This window comes from Balaenoptera borealis, assembly GCF_965194805.1.
Source record: "Balaenoptera borealis genome assembly, chromosome: 8".
Lineage (NCBI taxonomy): Eukaryota > Metazoa > Chordata > Mammalia > Artiodactyla > Balaenopteridae > Balaenoptera > Balaenoptera borealis.
The window spans coordinates 96,691,289-96,709,143 of NC_138865.1; the positions used below are offsets into that span (position 1 = coordinate 96,691,289).

Here is a 17,855-nt window from a genome sequence, read left to right on the forward strand (position 1 = left end):
TTGAGCCTGTAGCCGTGGTTCTTTTTTTTTTTTGGACAGGAGAGTAGGACTTATTGGTGGGCGTGAGTAAGGAGGGGACAGCGCCAAGGCTCTCCTGAGTGCAGGGTCCGCCATTTGTCCAGAGGGCAGGATTAGGGATGTATTTGACCTCACAGCCATCCGGGATGAGCTGCTTTTCCACCACCTTGTTTTCAAATTCATCCGCGTTAAACTTAGTAAACGCCCACTTCTTGGAGATGTGGCTCTTCTGGCGGCCAGGGAACTTGAACTTGGCCCTGTGGAGGGCCTTAATCACATGCTCCTTGTTCTGCAGCCTGGTGCAGATGGACCTTATGACTTGGCCAGCCTGGACCCTGGCCACTGTGCCCTGGGGCTTTTCAAAGGCACCGCACATACCTGTCTGGAGCCTCGATTGGGCACAACATGCCAGTCATGAATGTCCACTGGAAAGGGCTGTCTCCAAGGTCCCTTAGGGCAAGCGGTACAGGCAACAGGCTGCACGCACTACCAAGGAGTCAGTAGCCGTGCTTCTTGACATGCATGGCTCCTACAGAGTTTTTTGCTCTTTGCGAGACTTTTTTTTTTTTTTTTTTTGGCCACGCTGCAAGGCTTGTGGGATATTTAAAGGTTCCCCAACCAGGCATTGAACCTGGGCCACAGCAGTGGAAAAACGCCGAGTCCTAACCACTGGACCGCCAGGGAATTCCCATTTGTGAGCCCTTTTTGTGGTTTGGGCATCACATGTCTCTTCTTGAGTAGCCCAGGTTATTGTTCTTTCAGCTTCCTCTGTCTCTTACCTTCCTTTCGATTTGGAGCACAGGGTAGTATCTTGGAAAGTTCTAGAATGAATACTGCAGTTTGTGAAACTTGCATTTTCATAGCTCTGTGGCACATGAATCGAGATATGGAGACTCTTGCACCTGAAGCCGAGCACTGCCTTTCGTCCTTGAGAAGCAACGTGTTTATGTTCGTTAACGCTTCGTTAATACTCTTCAGGGCCTCATCTTGAGATGTTAGGCTTTTTGAATGTGATGTTTATTAATGAAGGATAATTGAAAAGAAAATGGATTTGCATGATTGAAATTCTTGACTCGCTTTTGCTTTGCTTTTCTCTTCCCACTTACCTTATGCTTTCTCTTCAGGTCAAAATGCAACTGCATTGGGGACCGGAAGTTACTATGGCCATAGTCCAGGATATTACGGTCAGCATATTGCCTCTAATCCCAAACCAACAAACAAGTTTTTTCAATGCAAGTTCTGCGTACGCTACTTCAGGTCAAAAAACCTCCTCATTGAACACACTAGGAAGGTCCACGGAGCTCAAGCTGAAGGGAGTTCGGCGGGACCCCCTGTTCCAGGATCCTTAAATTATAATATCATGATGCACGAGGGATTCGGAAAGGTCTTCTCTTGCCAGTTTTGCACATACAAGTCACCAAGGAGGGCAAGAATAATTAAGCATCAGAAGATGTATCACAAAAACAATTTGAAGGAGACCACTGCTCCTCCCCCTGCCCCTGCTCCGATGGCAGACCCCGTGGTCCCACCCGTGTCCCTGCAGGACCCCTGCAAGGAACTGCCGGCGGAGGTCGTGGAGCGCAGCATCCTAGAATCAATGGTCAAGCCTCTGACCAAGTCTCGAGGCAACTTTTGCTGTGAGTGGTGCAGCTATCAGACCCCCCGCCGGGAACGCTGGTGTGACCACATGATGAAGAAACACCGCAGCATGGTCAAGATCCTGTCCAGTCTCAGGCAGCAGCAAGAAGGGACTAATCTGCCTGATGTGCAGAACAAGAGCGCCCCCAGCCCCACTTCTAACTCCACCTATCTGTCTATGAATGCTGCCAGCCGGGAGCTACCCAGCACTAACGTCTCCACCTTCAGGGGCTCCATCGGCAACTCCATCATGAGACCCAATTCTTCTTCCGCTTCCAAGTTTTCGCCCGTGTCTTACCCTCAGATGAAGCCGAAGTCACCTCACAATTCTGGCCTCGTCAACTTGGCGGAGAGATCCCGTTACGGAATGACTGACATGACCAATTCTTCTGCCGACCTGGAAACTAACAGCATGCTGAATGACTCTAGTTCCGATGAAGAGTTAAATGAAATAGACAGCGAGAATGGCTTAACTGCTCTGGATCATCAGACAGCAGGCATGTCCGCGGAGCAGCTGATGGGCTCAGAGGGCAACAAATTATTGGAGACCAAGGGGATCCCATTTAGAAGATTCATGAATCGGTTCCAGTGCCCCTTTTGTCCGTTCCTCACCATGCATCGACGTAGCATCTCCCGTCACATAGAAAACATCCACTTATCCGGAAAGACAGCTGTCTACAAATGTGATGAATGTCCATTTACTTGCAAGAGCTCGTTAAAACTTGGGGCTCACAAACAGTGTCACACGGGTACAACGTCAGACTGGGATGCTGTGAATTCCCAGAGTGAAAGCATTGCTTCCCCGCTGCACGAAGGTGTCGTGTCTTACGAGAGCTCGAGCATCAATGGGAGAAAGTCGGGGGTCGTGCTGGAGCCCCTGCAGCAGCAACAGCCGCCCCCGCCGCCGCCGCCGCCACCGCCCCCACCTCCGTCACAGCCCCAGCCGCCGCAGCTACAGCCGCCCCATCAGGTGCCGCCCCTGCCCCCGCCGCCCGCACAGGCCCCGCCCCTGCACCCCTACAAGTGCACCATGTGTAATTACTCCACCACGACTCTGAAAGGGCTGAGGGTTCATCAGCAGCACAAACACTCCTTCTGCGACAACTTGCCAAAATTCGAGGGGCAGCCCTCCAGCCTGCCAGCGGACAGCGAGACAGACAGCCACCCCTCTTCCAGCAACACTGTGAAGAAAAGTCAGACCTCAATTCTTGGGTTGTCCTCCAAGAACAATTTTGTAGCTAAGGCCTCTAGGAAACTCGCTAATGACTTTCCTCTCGACTTATCGCCCGTGAAGAAGAGGACCCGGATTGACGAGATAGCAAGCAACCTGCAGAGCAGAATTAACCAAACCAAACAGCAGGAAGATGCGGTGATCAACGTGGAGGATGACGAGGAGGAAGAGGAAGACAACGAAGTGGAGATTGAGGTGGAGCTGGACCGGGAAGAAGAGCCGCCAGAGCCCATCCTGGAGGTGCCCACGTCCTTCTCAGCGCAGCAGATCTGGGCGAGAGACGCCCCTGAGCCCCAGAAGGAGCCCAACTTCAGAACTGTCACGCACGATTACAATGCCACCAACGGGGCTGAGATAGAGCTCACCCTTTCTGAAGATGAAGAGGATTATTATGGCTCCTCCACGAACATGAAAGATCACCAGGTTGCCAGCGCTACTCTGCTCAACACCCAGACTCCTATCTACGGAACTGAGCACGGTAATGAAAATGCGGACTTTAGTGACTCGGGAAGGCTTTATTATTGCAAACACTGTGACTTTAACAACAAATCTGCCCGGAGCGTCAGCACCCACTACCAGCGCATGCACCCGTACATTAAATTCAGCTTCAGGTACATCTTGGACCCCAACGATCACAGCGCAGTGTACAGGTGCCTGGAATGCTACATCGATTACACCAACTTCGAAGACCTGCAGCAGCATTACGGCGAACACCACCCAGAAGCCATGAACGTCCTCAACTTCGACCACTCGGACCTGATCTACCGGTGTCGGTTTTGTTCCTACACGAGCCCCAACGTCCGGAGCCTGATGCCGCATTACCAGAGAATGCATCCCACCGTTAAGATTAACAACGCGATGATATTTTCGAGCTACGTGGTGGAGCAGCAGGAGGGGCCGAACACGGAGTCCCAGACGCTGAGGGAGATCCTGAATTCGGCTCCCAAGAACATGGCCACGTCCGCTGCCGTGGCCAGTGGCGGCGGGGTGCCAGCCCCGTTCCCTAAAAACACCCCTTCCAAGACCTTTCCTCCAGAATGTGAAAATCAGAAGGACCCCTCGGTCAGCACCGTCGTCGTGTACGATTGTGACGTTTGCTCCTTCGCGAGCCCCAACATGCACTCTGTGTTGGTTCATTATCAGAAGAAACACCCGGAAGAAAAGGCCTCCTACTTTAGGATCCAGAAAACCATGCGAATGGTGTCTGTGGACAGGGGCTCTGCCCTCTCTCGGTTGTCATTTGAGGTGGGTGCTCCAGTGTCTCCCAAAATATCCGCCATGGGTTCCCCACCCCCCCCGCCGCCCCCGCCACCAGACCTCGGTACCGAGCTTTACTACTGCAAACACTGCTCCTACAGCAATCGGTCAGTTGTGGGAGTCCTTGTCCACTACCAGAAAAGACACCCAGAGATAAAGGTTACCGCCAAATATATCAGACAGGCTCCTCCCACAGCCGCAATGACGCGAGGGGCCGATGGGCCCCAAGGCTCCCCCCGGCCACCGGCCCCCAGGCCGCAGCTCAGCCGCAGCGGCTCCGAGAGAGACGGCCCTCCCGCGGAGAGTGAGATGTTCTTCTGCCAGCACTGTGATTACGGGAACCGCACGGTCAAAGGCGTCCTCATCCATTATCAGAAGAAGCACCGAGACTTCAAGGCCAACGCGGATGTGATCCGGCAGCACACGGCCACCATCCGAAGCCTCTGCGACCGTAACCAGAAGAAGCCCGCCGGTTGCGTGCTGGTCCCCGCCTCGAACGTGGAGCGGGACAGGACGAAACTCCGGGCGCTCAAGTGTCGGCAGTGCTCGTACACCTCCCCCTACTTCTATGCACTGAGGAAGCATATCAAGAAAGACCACCCTGCCCTGAAGGCCACAGTCACGTCCATCATGCGGTGGGCATTTCTAGATGGCTTGATAGAAGCTGGCTACCACTGCGAGTGGTGCATCTATTCCCACACAGATCCCAACGGTTTGCTCCTCCATTACCAGAGGAGGCATCCCGAGCATTACGTTGATTATACGTACATGGCCACCAAGCTCTGGGCTGGGCCAGACCCATCCCCTCCCTCTCTCACGATGCCAGCTGAAGCCAAAACGTACAGATGCCGAGACTGTGTTTTTGAGGCCGTCTCCATCTGGGACATCACCAATCACTACCAAGCGTTCCACCCCTGGGCCATGAATGGGGACGAGTCGGTGCTGCTGGATATCATCAAGGAGAAAGATGCTGTCGAGAATCCCCTCTCTCCGCCTGAAGAGCTCGTGGGCCCTGTGAATTGTGAAAACAGTATGCCTGCCCCGCTCCCCGAGCAGGAAGCTGAATGCCCCGAGGACGCCAGGCTTTCCCCAGAGAAGAGCCTCCAGCTAGCGTCAGCCAACCCTGCCATCTCCTCCACCCCGTACCAGTGCACCGTGTGCCAGTCTGAGTATAACAACCTGCACGGCCTTCTGACCCATTATGGGAAGAAGCACCCAGGCATGAAAGTGAAGGCTGCCGACTTTGCCCAGGATATCGACATCAACCCGGGCGCCGTCTACAAATGCCGTCATTGCCCCTACATCAACACCCGCATCCACGGTGTCCTGACCCACTACCAGAAGCGACACCCGTCCATCAAGGTGACTGCCGAGGACTTCGTGCACGACGTGGAGCAGTCCGCCGACATAGCCCAGAACGACGTGGAGGAGACGAGCAGGATCTTCAAGCAAGGGTACGGCGCCTACCGCTGCAAACTGTGTCCCTACACGCACGGCACTTTGGAGAAGCTCAAGATCCACTATGAGAAGTATCACAACCAGCCCGAATTCGATGTCTTTTCCCAGTCTCCCCCGAAGCTGCCCGTGACCCTCGAGCCCGAGATAACCACTGAAGTGAGCCCCTCCCAAGTGTCCGTGACCGAGGACGAGGTGGGAGAGGAGCCCGTGTCCACGTCTCACTTCGCTACCTCGCACCTGGTGTCCCACACTGTGTTCCGGTGCCAGCTCTGCAAGTACTTCTGCTCCACGCGGAAGGGCATAGCCCGGCACTACCGCATCAAGCACAACAACGTGCGCGCCCAGCCCGAGGGCAAGAACAACCTCTTCAAGTGCGCCCTGTGTGCCTACACCAACCCCATCCGCAAAGGGCTGGCCGCCCACTACCAGAAGCGCCACGACATCGACGCCTACTACACCCACTGCCTGGCGGCCTCCAGGACCATCAGCGACAAGCCCAGCAAGGTGATCATCCCGTCGCCGCCCAAGGACGACGCCCCGCAGCTCAGCGAGGAGCTCCGGCGCGCCGTGGAGAAGAAGAAGTGCTCGCTGTGCGCCTTTCAGTCCTTCAGCAAGAAGGGCATCGTGTCCCACTACATGAAGCGCCACCCGGGGGTGTTCCCCAAGAAGCAGCACGCCAGCAAGTTGGGGGGCTACTTCACCGCCGTCTACGCCGACGAGCACGAGAAGCCGGTGCTGATGGAAGAGGAGGAGAGAGGCGGCTGCGAGAAAGCCGAGGTGGAGGGGAGCGAAGGGCAGGAGATGGAGTGGCTCCCGTTCCGCTGCATCAAGTGCTTCAAGCTGTCCTTCAGCACGGCGGAGCTGCTGTGCATGCATTACACGGACCACCACAGCCGGGACCTCAAGAGGGACTTCGTCATCCTGGGCAGCGGCCCCCGCCCGCAGAGCTCCGCCTACCAGTGCAAGCACTGCGATAGCAAACTGCAAAGCACGGCGGAGCTGACCTCACACTTGAACATTCACAATGAGGAATTCCAGAAGCGTGCCAAACGTCAGGAGAGGAGGAAACAGCTTTTGAGCAAGCAGAAATATGCAGATGGTGCTTTTGCAGATTTCAAACAAGAGAGGGTAAGGATATGTTTTGCTTTCCCTTCCCCCAGGAGGCCTCTCATCACTGGTGCCCACATGCACGTCTTCGCTGCCAGCCAAACCGCTACGGGCTTCCTAGTGACTTAGCCTGCCAGAGAGCTCAATAAGTCAATTAAACATTTCGAGCTTGATTATTCCCCCCCGCGTTCTACGCTCACCCTTCTCCACGGCCCCGTCCCCCTCCCTCTCGCCCCTCCCAAGGTTCCCCAGGGGAGGGTCGGGTGGCTTTTCTGTATTTCTCTCTGCCAAGTAGCCTTATCCGAGGCCTAGTTACAGGACAACGCTCGCTCTCTTTCCCAAGGCAGTTGCGGGCCGTCTCTTGGTATCGTTAGCGCTTCTCAGCCATGTCTTGGTTTGCAGTGTCGGCTACAGGAACCTAACGACTCCAGGAGTAGAGTTTTTTTGTTTTTGTTTTCTCTTTTTTGGTCAAGAAGTTCGCTAATGGCATAGCTATGCAACGTTTCACCTGCGTAGTTGAAAAATCGGTTTGAAAACCAGATAACTTGGTGGCAGTGACAATGAGGCTTCTGCACCGAGATCTTCTCTCTTCGCAAGTCGTAACCTGTTTGGGTTCTGGACACTTCCGCAAACGCGCGCGCAGTGGGCAGCGCGCCTCACCCCTGACGAATTTGTTATGTAAAAATGCTCGCGTGTTATCTCCCTTGGTTTTTAACCTGCTAATCTGCTTTAACGTAAAATCTGCTAGTAAGCTGCAAGAATAAATGCCGGCCATTGAGGGAGGGCTCGGAGTACTGATGGCTACCACTGTATTTTACCAGCCTTTTGGTCACTTAGAAGAGGTGCCAAAGATCAAGGAGAGGAAGGTGGTGGGCTACAAATGTAAATTCTGTGTGGAAGTGCATCCGACGCTCCGGGCCATCTGTAACCACCTCCGCAAGCACGTCCAGTACGGCAGTGTCCCGGCCGTGTCAGCCGCCGTGAAGGTGAGCACTGGGAAGGTCTGGATGAGGAGTCTTGTGTGTGAGCCCTTCGAGTGCCTAATTCACGCCGTTGCTCAGAGCCGCTCAGGAAAGGGCGACCCGAAATGTGGGCGTTCCTGAGTTATGCTGGGATCGGTCTGGCTTGTTTTGATTTCTTTACAGGTTGGATCCTCCTCATCTTCTGTGTTTCGACCCGGTTGCGTTTCGATCTGGTTCCCTTCCACGCGGATAGTCTGGTGGAAACAGAAGATCCGGGCCTCTCGGTACAGGAGGCTTTGGGTCTCCCTTCTGGGCTGCATTTAGTGCCACTAGGTGTTTGCTTTTCCAAGCAGCCCGGGCTCTTGAGAGGAGTCCAGTGGGTTCTGTTCCCATCCTCTTCTGCTCCTCCCACTGCTTGACTTCTCGCTGTTCTCATCTGGCGACGGTGCAGAGAGCCCGGGAGAATCTGTCTTTTACTTCTTATCCTGGGTCCCCGGAGGAGCTTTAAGAAACGTTAAATCTAAAACTGAAAGCCTTCAGGTCACAGTTGGCCCTGTGAGCCCTTTGACCTGATTTGTCTCCTCCATCCCCTCTCCCCCTGTGTGTTGCTTGACAAGCACCTTCTCTCTGCCCCCAACCAGTATTAGGCCACCTGGTTTGAAGATCATAATCCTAAAATGAGCCACTGTTTCAGTAACCAAGCCACCATCCCTGCCTTCCAGGATATTGCTAACCACTTAGGGTTGAGCAGAGAAGTCAGTTCAGGGCTCTGCTCTTTCTCTCTGGATACGTGAATGCATTTCTGTCATCGGCCCTTCTTGATCTTGAGGCCTGTTTTGCCAATGTGGCATGGAGGCGAAGCTTCCGCTCTTCCCACTGAAGCCTGAAGCCTTCCGGCTGGTGGCACAACAGTGAGTGGCACCGGGACAGCATCAGTCAGCTTCTTGCCCGCCACCAGGGTGTGTCCCAGCCTTGCGTCCCATAATTGCTTGAGGGAGACAGCGGCTCTTCCCGTGTAATCAGTAATCCAAAGGAGCCACCTCAAACCAGGCTAGGCTGCTCCTTAATTTTTTGAATTGATTATACAGCAACCTTCGGTCAAGGGGCGATGTGACCGTCTGTGAGATGGGGATGAGCGTGGTGGCAGAGAGCTGGATCTTTCAGTTTCCTTCATTTCCCGAGGGTGTTCCAAGGCTCCCAAGTGCCCACACCATTCTCCTTTTTCCCCTTCCTTCCTCTCTTCCTTTCTCTGAGCCATAACCCTAACCTGCTTTATATCAGTTTCGGTAGGATCCCAATTTGAATTTTCTCTTTAAGATAGAAGGTAAGTGAGTGAACTGTCTTCAAAGCGGGAGAGCCGCTCCCTCACCTTTCCCAGACAGTAGCAACCTGTGTCCGGATATGTTGCCCTCCCATCACCACCACTGCATGAAGGATGGCAGTTGGGTTTGCCCTCCCTCTAGGGGGAGCTGGAGAGGCAGGGGAGGAAGCCTTAACAGGAAATGCTGATGAGTTTGGGAGAATGAAGGGAGAGGAGGAGAGCTGGGAGCAATGATGATGGATATTTATTTTGTTGGTGGGGCATGTGTGTGTGTGTGGTTCTCTTAGCAGGAGGCTGAAGACCCTTCCCACTTGTTCCTGGACGGACTGGAAGCAGCCAGAGATGCCAGTGGCGCCCTGGTGGACCGGGTGGCTGGTGAACACTGCTTGCTTGATGGAATGTTGGAGGATGAAACCCGGCCGGGGGGATACCATTGTAGTCAATGTGACAGAGTCCTGATGTCCATGCAGGGGCTGCGTTCTCATGAGAGGAGCCATCTGGCCCTGGCCATGTTTACCCGCGAGGACAAGTACAGCTGCCAGTACTGCTCCTTTGTTTCTGCTTTCAGGCACAAGTAAGTGCTCTCCGAGTAGGTGCAAGTGGTAACTGGGAGGAGGTGGAAGGCAGGAGAGCTTGGAGGCGTCTGAAGGCCCCTCTCGTGGTTCAGGCCTGCCGTTTAGTTGGCTGTGTTACCTTGAGCCTCTGTCACCTCACCTGTCAATTGGGGCTGAGAACAGGAGATTGTTGGCCTGACATCAGATTTGGCAAAATCAGGCATTTAGAAAACAAAATTGAAGTATAGTTAATTGACAAGGTTGTGTTCATTTTAAGTGTACAGCAGAGTGATTCAGTTATATACACACACACAAACACAATATATATACGCATTCTTTTTCAGACTCTTTTTCCATTACAGGTTATTACAAAATATCGAGTATAGTTCCCTGTGCTATACCGTAGGTCCTTGTTGTTTACCTATTTTATATAAAGTCGTGCAGCGGTCCCCAACCTTTTTGGCACCAGGGACCAGTTTCTTGGAAGACAGTTTTTCCACGGGGCGGGGGGTTGGTTCAGACGGTAACGTGAGCGATGGGGAGCGGCGGAGGAAGCTTGCTTCACTCGCTCGCCCGACGCTCGCTTCCTGCTCTGCGGCCTGCTTGGGGGACCCCCGAAGTAGTGTGTATCTGTTAATCCCAAACTCCTAATTTGGTCTCCCTAGCCCCCGCTATCCCCTTTGGTAACCATAAATTTGTTTTCTATGTCTGTGAGTCTATTTCTGTTTTGTAAATAAGTGCATCTGTATCATTTTTTTTTAGATTCCACATACAAGTGATATCATATGGTATTTGTCTTTCTGTGTCTGACTTACTTCACTAAGTATGATAATCTCTAGTTGCATCCCTGTTGCTGCAAATGGCATTATTTCATTCTTTTTTATGGCTGAGCAGTATTCCACTGTATATATGTATCACATCTTCTTTATCCATTCATCTGTCGATGGACATTTAGGTTGCTTCCATGTCTTGCCTATTGTAAATAGTGCTGCTGTGAACATTGGGATGCATGTATCTTTTTGAATTAGAGTTTTCTAAATTGGACATTTTCTTAAATGATAATTTTGGAGGTATTGCTATGACTTACACAAGGAAAGACCAGAGAGTAGATGAGTTTACTGGTGCATCTGTCAAACATTCATCTAGAACCTAACCATCATTTGAGGAAGTAAAGTTCCATTTGGGAAATTAAGTGGCTAAGGAGGTAAAATTAGGACTTTTTAACCCATATGACCAAAGGGTCATTGCTTGGCGTTTTTAAAAAGACCTGGAATGGTGAAGAAGTTTATCGATGCCAGAGAGATGCTTGAAGTACAGGGTGGGTTGAGGAGAGGGGCTTCATGCTACCTGGCACAGCTTTGAAATTGAAAATTTGGGTTTCTGTGTGAGGCTTTTTGGGGTGATAGGAGGAGGGATGGTTCTGAGAAGAAATAACCTTTTGTTGCCTTTCTCTCACAACTGTATGAGAGAGAAATTTTCAATAACGTGTTCTACAGTCTTGGATGAAGGTGACTGATTGTGAGACTGACAAGCTGTTTATTTTTATCATAATTGAAAATAAGTGATGGGCTGCTTGCTTCTTAAAAAAGATAAAGTGCTAGTTAGTGGCTGTTGAAAGGCAGGAAGAGGTGATGCTTCCACAGAGGTTAGGATGGGTTGCAAACTCTTTTATGATTATACAGAGCCTAGTATCTAATCTTTGTCCTCAGATTCATGCCCTAGCCTCAAACTTGTGTAGTTCTCATCAGTTCAATAAGTATTTGTTGGACAGCAACTCTCAATGTTTTCTGATACACAGAACCTCAATAAATCATTGTGAATAAATGAATATTCCCTGTTGTTGAGGCTTTGGGGGAATATAAAGATGAATAGGACATGGTCGGTGATCTCAGGGAACTTAGGGTCTAGTCGGGTTATAAGTAAAGCAAGCACACAAATGACTTGGCAAAATAAGGCACATGTCTTTAAAAAAAAATGTATCAATAAAATGCAATGAAGTTTCAAAGAAGGGAGATGGTACATCCATTTTGGAAGAATCGGGAAGGTTTTATGGAACAGGGAGCATTTGAGTCAAGTCTTAAAGTAGGAAGATAGGACTTGCCAAGTTTGTAAAGAACATGCAATGTGGAGGAAACGATGAGAGAGTAGGGCCCTGAGGAAGAGATCGATGCTTAGGGGGGACCAGCTGGCGGTCTAGTTGGACTAATTTTGAAGTGATATGTAAAGGAATAGTAGAAGGTAAAGTCTGAATACCTGAGTAGAGACTGCATTTGGGGGTCTTTGAATGCAGAATTAGTGCTTTGTAATATACATTACTGGTACAAGGAAGACTCTGAAACGAGTAAAGGCATCTTAATCACTAACATTTATTGAGCCTCACTGTGTGCCAGGCACTGTGCTATGTGCCTTCAAGTATTATCTCATTTTATTCTCAGAACAGCCCTATGAGGTATGGTCCCGTTATTATCTCCCTTTCATAGATAAGGGAAGTGAGGCCTTTTAATATAGAGGGGTTATGGAACTTGCCCAAGGCCACTTGGCTTATGAGTAATAGCTGGCATTTGATCTCAGGCAGTCTGACTCCATCACTTGTGCTTTTGAGTTGGAAAAAAGATGGGGGAGACCAATTAGGAGGCAGTGATAGTAGCTGATCCACGAAGTTAGAATGGAACTTTGGGAACAGTTGAGGGAAGGAGGATCTTCATGTCTTGGAAAAATTGGCTTACTGGAGGGGAAGAGGGACAAAGTACAGTACAAATGGCACGGAGGTTTCCAGGCTGGTTGACTGACAGCTTGGAAGTGTTCTTTCTACAAAGAGGGAAATGAAGAAGAGAATTTGTTTTGGATTTAAAAAAACTGACGTGTTTGTTTCAGGCTGGTTGAGTTTAAGATAGCTGAAGGACGTTCAGTGGGAGGTGTCCTTAGGCAGTGTGGAAAGGGCTGCTTTGGAGCTTGGGAGAACGTTATATATTTAAATGGTAAGCAGTACTGTTCCCATATGAGTCATTTAGAATGGAATCTAGTTCTCTGGGGCAATGATACAAATTAGAACATCTTCCCACACCTCGTTTGGTAGATTTATTATTTTTTTAGAGTAGTAATTATTATGAAATACTGGGAAATTATAATTAAATAATTTCTTTATAAGTTGCTTCTGGAATACTGATGTACAGCAAACATGGTTTTATCAGAAGGCATGGCCAGCCTTTGGATCACATGACTTCCTGTAAACACACCTGCACTGGACCTCCATATTTAGAAAGACCTTGAAAATAGCCCATTGCAAGTGCCCTGCTCAAGTGTTCACAGCGGAATTAAGGTTTAAGAAGAAAGTCAGCCTTTTTTACATGCAAAATTTCTCTAATTCCCTTTTTTATTTTTATTTTTTATGGTATAAGTTCAAGGACTCTTTGATAGGCACCTCATTGACTTTTCAGAGAACTTAAATTTGTCCATATTATACCTTTTCTTTTTAGATGCCCTCTTCTACTTCACAGTGCTTTAGAGAAGGGAAAATAAGTCTACCAAGACCTGTTTCCATTGCCATGTCTCTCAATCCGAAAAAAATTTTGATCTCTTCTTTCCTTTAGCGTCTCCAACTCTTGCCAATTTGTGTTTGTTTTTTTTTTCCTCCTGTAAGCGCCATCCTTGGAAAGTAACAAAATGACTTTGAACAGCTTAGAAATGGGATTTCTGGAAAAGGGCAATGAGAAAATGTTGGATGCAGTTTTTAATATTGTCATTTCTTTTTTTCTTCTTCTACATCAAGTTTGGATCGCCATATGCAAACCCACCACGGACACCATAAACCATTCCGATGCAAACTCTGCTCCTTCAAGTCCTCCTACAACAGCCGGCTGAAGACACACATCCTCAAAGCTCATGCTGGTGAGTTGGTGTTCGCGGTGCACTAGTTCCCTGAGTTTGAAATTTAATAGTCTTTAGTGCGTGAAATTTTTAAGTCTCTTGCTCCATACACGTGAGAATAAGTTTTCCTTGAGATGGTTGTGTATTCAGTTTTATTTTAATCTAATTAAAAAAATTAAAGAATGGCCCAAAGGCAAAATAATACCAAGTACCATGTCACGCATGTCATAGTTGATTCATGCAACTAACACGTACCTACTAACACCTACTGACAGATTCTTGCTACTCACAGGTTCTGTTTTTTAGAGATAGTTCTAAATTACCTAGACTTTCTAATGGAAATGCAAGAATTGGTACATCTCCTGAAGATAATTTCCAACTAAAATAAAGTTATAATCTTGGGGACGTTCAAAGGGACAAAGAGACCTCAGGATGTGTGAGATTTCTCATGAGATGCCCTTAGATGCATTTCCATATCCCAGATAAGAAATGACCTTGGGTCATGAGTGTCCAGGAGTTGTGCTGATCTCCATCACTCTATCATCCCATCTCATCGTGCTCGTCTCATGAACATCCCTTACCTACCAGTCTCTGTACTAATAAGCATGGAATATTCATCATCTCATTTAATCTTCAAGGCAGTCCCAAGGGGTAGATGTTGTTGTCACCCTCAGTGTCAGATGAAGCCACAGAGACTCAAAATCCAGTGTCCTGCTCAAGGCCACAGAGCCCATTCACTAAGAATTTGACTCCAGAACAAAAACCTACATCCTTGTCACTCACAGGATGCTGCCTCCCTCTCTCTTCTGCTCTTCTCCACTTGGCATATAATGGACGATGCCCACAGGTAGCTAATCAGAACTCATCCAAGAGAGGAAAGAGGCATGAGTAGGAAAGGCAGTGTGGCGGGTCTGTGGGCCTCCTCCCAGGATGTCCCCAGTCCTCTGAGAAGCCCGACTCCGCAGCAGCCTGTGGCCCTCTCAGAGGTGTTGTCAACCTTTGAGGAACTTACATCAAACAAAGGGAAATTGGGGAACCAATAGCTTTAGAATAGCTAGCGATACTGTCAGAGATTCTTCTAGAGATCCAGTCTCCTCCCTGAGTTTCCTCAGCTAAGGTGTTTAGAGTTCTAGTTGAATTCTAGTTTTACATTTTTCAATCAACTAGAATTCTTCTGTCTCATTTATTTGCTTCCCTTCCCTTATTAGCTTCCCTTCCCTTATTAGCTTCTTATTAACTGCCCAGAACCCGAGTCCTTCACTTTTGTGATCTCCTCATCCCCTGTGGAAATACAGCCATGTCTCTGCTGTTTCCTGAAGGTTGGGTCCTGTTGAACTGGCTTAATGGAGTAAAACTACGGAAGCCTTCAGGATGCCTTAAGCCCACTGGGGGTGGGGGAGGGGATGGCAGATTAGCTATATGGGCTGTTCTCTATCTGTTAGTATTTTTATATCTTCCAGAACATTTTACTAAAGTCCATGGAGTAAGAGACTTCGGGGTTCAAACCACTCTTTTCTAACTGGTGTATATTGTAAATTATTCACTTGGGACACTATCCTGGGGAGTTTTCCCCATAGATCTCAGCCTTGTCAAAAACACTTTACCAGTGGGAGTTGGGTAAGTGATTTGGCCTGTGGGAAAGACTTTTAAAAAGTAAAAGTGTCTAGCCACAGGCTACACACCGACTCCAGGGCATTGAGCTGAAGTGTATATTCTTGGAGCTGACCAAGCATACTGGTCTTCTGTGCTCACTGGTTTGCAGGAAGGAAGCATCCAGAGAGAGAGGGTGAGAGCATCGTAATCCAGTTCTCCACACACCTTGAACCGTTGGTGTCTATGACTTGGTCTTAGCCACAGAGAGTGGCTTGGCTTGGAGAAAGCCAAATCGTTTTCCAGAAGACTCTTGACTCATCTTGTCTGTTCTAGATGGAGTATTTTATTTTATTTTTTAGGGTAAAAGGTAGTATGTACTAACCAGATACCTGGATTTGAATTCTGTCTCAGGTTATGCTACTTATAACCACCCACCAAGGTTCATATAGCCAGGTTTGCACTGAAAAATTGAGAAATGGAATAAGGAGAGCAGTAGTATACAATATGACATATATATTTATTATTTTAGTAAACACCATTATTCATGCCCAGCATTATCCTGTAGCTAACAGGTCATGGTCTGAGGGGTGTGGAATTGACTGGTGTTCTTGTTTGGGTCCTCTGACTTCTTTGTGCTTCTCTTCTGCTTTGGGCATGATGCCTGCTTTGGGCATGTTGCATCAGTCAAGGTTTTGTGTGGGTGTCTTCAAGGCTTTCTTGGAAATGCACGCTTTGGGGATCATCAGTGGTGAAAAGGAGGCTTGAATGCAGGACTTCAGATGCTGGTCTCACCTCACATGAAACCCCTTAGTAATTTTCGGGGTGGCAGTAGCACATCAGCGCTGTCCTCAGTTCATATTCACTGGTCCACAAAACCTTCGTTACTAACAATCCTTTCTTTTATTCCTCTCCTTCCTTCCCTTTCCTCTTCTCTGGTTTTTAGGTTTCACTTGAAAATAAATTTTAAAAATGCATGTTCATTAGAGAAAATTTGAAAATGAAAGAAGAAATACAGTCAAGCCATTCATAATCTTATTATCTGAAGACCACTGTTGTTAATATTTGATAATATTTCCTTTCAACCATTTCCTCTATAATTATTTTTCATAGTCATGATTATAATCTAAAATGTATTATGCTTTTCTATTTATTTTTCTGAGTTTCAGTATTTTAGTTTTCTATGAATTGCCAACTCTTTAAGAATTTATTTTAATGAATAGTAATTTATCAAGAAGATATACCCACATTTACTTAATCATTTCCCTATGGTTGGAAATTTAGGTTGTTTCATCCCTTTTTCAAGCATAAATAATGTATATTTCTAAACAGAGATTTCTAAGTATTAAAGGGTATTTCCTTAATATAAATTCTCAGAAGTGGAATTATTGAGTTGTAGGCATGAGCTTTCTAAGCTTATTGTTATAAAAAGCAAAATTGCTTTCCGAGTTGATTGTACCAGTGTTTGTCTGTCCAGCGACATAAGGATGCCCATTTCACACCCTTGCTTCTTAAATTGCAATTCATGTAAAAGCAGACTTAGGGCAAAGATAAATCATACTCTCATTTAATTTGATCATAGTGATCTGTGCTGTATTTCAGTGGTATAAAAACAATTAAAAGGAAAATACTTTGTAGAAAACAAACTTATGGTTACCAAGGGGGCGGGAGGGGGAGGGAGGGATAAATTGGGAGATTGGGATTGAAATATACACACTACTATGTATAAAATAGACAACTAATAAGAACCTACTGTATAGGTATCGTACAGGGAACTCTACTCACTACTCGGTAATGGCCTATATGGGAAAAGCATCTAAAAAGTGTATACATGTATATGTATAACTGACTCACTTTGCTGTACAGCAGAAACTAACACAACAGTGTAAATCAACTGTACTTCAATAAAAATTAATTAAAGAAAGAAAAATACTTATTTTTACTTAAATGTCCTTTATGTTGAAAAATATTGGAGTTAAATGCAGACACACATGTTTATATATACACACACACCTCTCTCAGTTAAAGAAATGACTTTTACCCATTTCTGTACTATTGACCAGATAGGAAAATGGAGTTTTGTGCTGAAGTTTGTGAACTGGTCCCAAAAAACCCCACAGGTAGGATGTGTGGAATCCAGGAGGCCTAGAGTCAGCCAGGAAGTAAATGATGAGGGTAGCACAGTAGTTTGCACTGAGTGACTTTGTGCTCGGAAAGCCACCGATCGACCCTTGGAATAAGAATGAAGTGTATTATTTTCTGTGGATGATATAAAGGCTGGAATGAAAACTGACATCGTCATTTCTAGTACAGAGAGGGAGGGAGAGAGATGGGAAGCCTTTGCTGAGGGAGCTACCTAGACATTTGGTTTCACTCTCTGCTGGGGAATCTACCATAGGCTCATCCCTGTAAGCAAAGCGTGAGATGGAAAGGGACCAGCTCACTTGATTACGGAGCTCGTAGAAGAGTTCTGATCCTCCAGGAGCCCTGTGGTCGTGGGAGTGGGCAGGGGGTTGGTCTGGGAGGGTTCTCAGACCGTGCAGCTTGAGACGGGCTCTCTGGAGCTAACTGACCCCGTTGTTCTGTCTTCCACCCGCCTCGTCCCTTCTCCCCTCCTTCTCCTCTGCTGCCGACCGTCTCCCTCCAGGTGAGCATGCCTACAAGTGTTCTTGGTGCTCCTTTTCCACCATGACCATCAGCCAGCTGAAGGAACACTCCCTCAAGGTCCACGGAAAAGCCCTGACCCTCCCCAGGCCGAGGATTGTCAGTCTCCTCTCCTCGCACGCCCACCACTCCTCCCAAAAAGCCACCCCGGCCGAAGAAGTGGAAGATTCCAATGGTAAAACCGGGCT

General features: G+C 48.2%; 1 protein-coding gene across 11 annotated transcripts in view; it reads left to right on the plus strand.

Annotated features, from left to right (window-relative positions):
* The window catches only part of ZNF462 (zinc finger protein 462), a 148,958-nt gene that overhangs the window by 63,775 nt on the left and 67,328 nt on the right, over positions 1 to 17,855 (plus strand). For 9 of the 11 annotated variants that reach the window (XR_014247866.1, XR_014247867.1, XM_082403717.1 and 6 more), the window contains exons 3-7: positions 1,143 to 6,730; positions 7,531 to 7,695; positions 9,280 to 9,566; positions 13,316 to 13,434; positions 17,651 to 17,842. Coding sequence is in view for 9 of the 11 variants with exons in the window: in XM_082403717.1 (XP_082259843.1) it covers positions 1,143 to 6,730; positions 7,531 to 7,695; positions 9,280 to 9,566; positions 13,316 to 13,434; positions 17,651 to 17,842 (6,351 nt within the window). In the remaining 2 variants the exon portion in view is untranslated. The remainder of the gene's footprint in view (positions 1 to 1,142; positions 6,731 to 7,530; positions 7,696 to 9,279; positions 9,567 to 13,315; positions 13,435 to 17,650; positions 17,843 to 17,855) is intronic. The other 2 variants (XM_082403719.1, XM_082403712.1) reach the window with 2 other exon arrangements.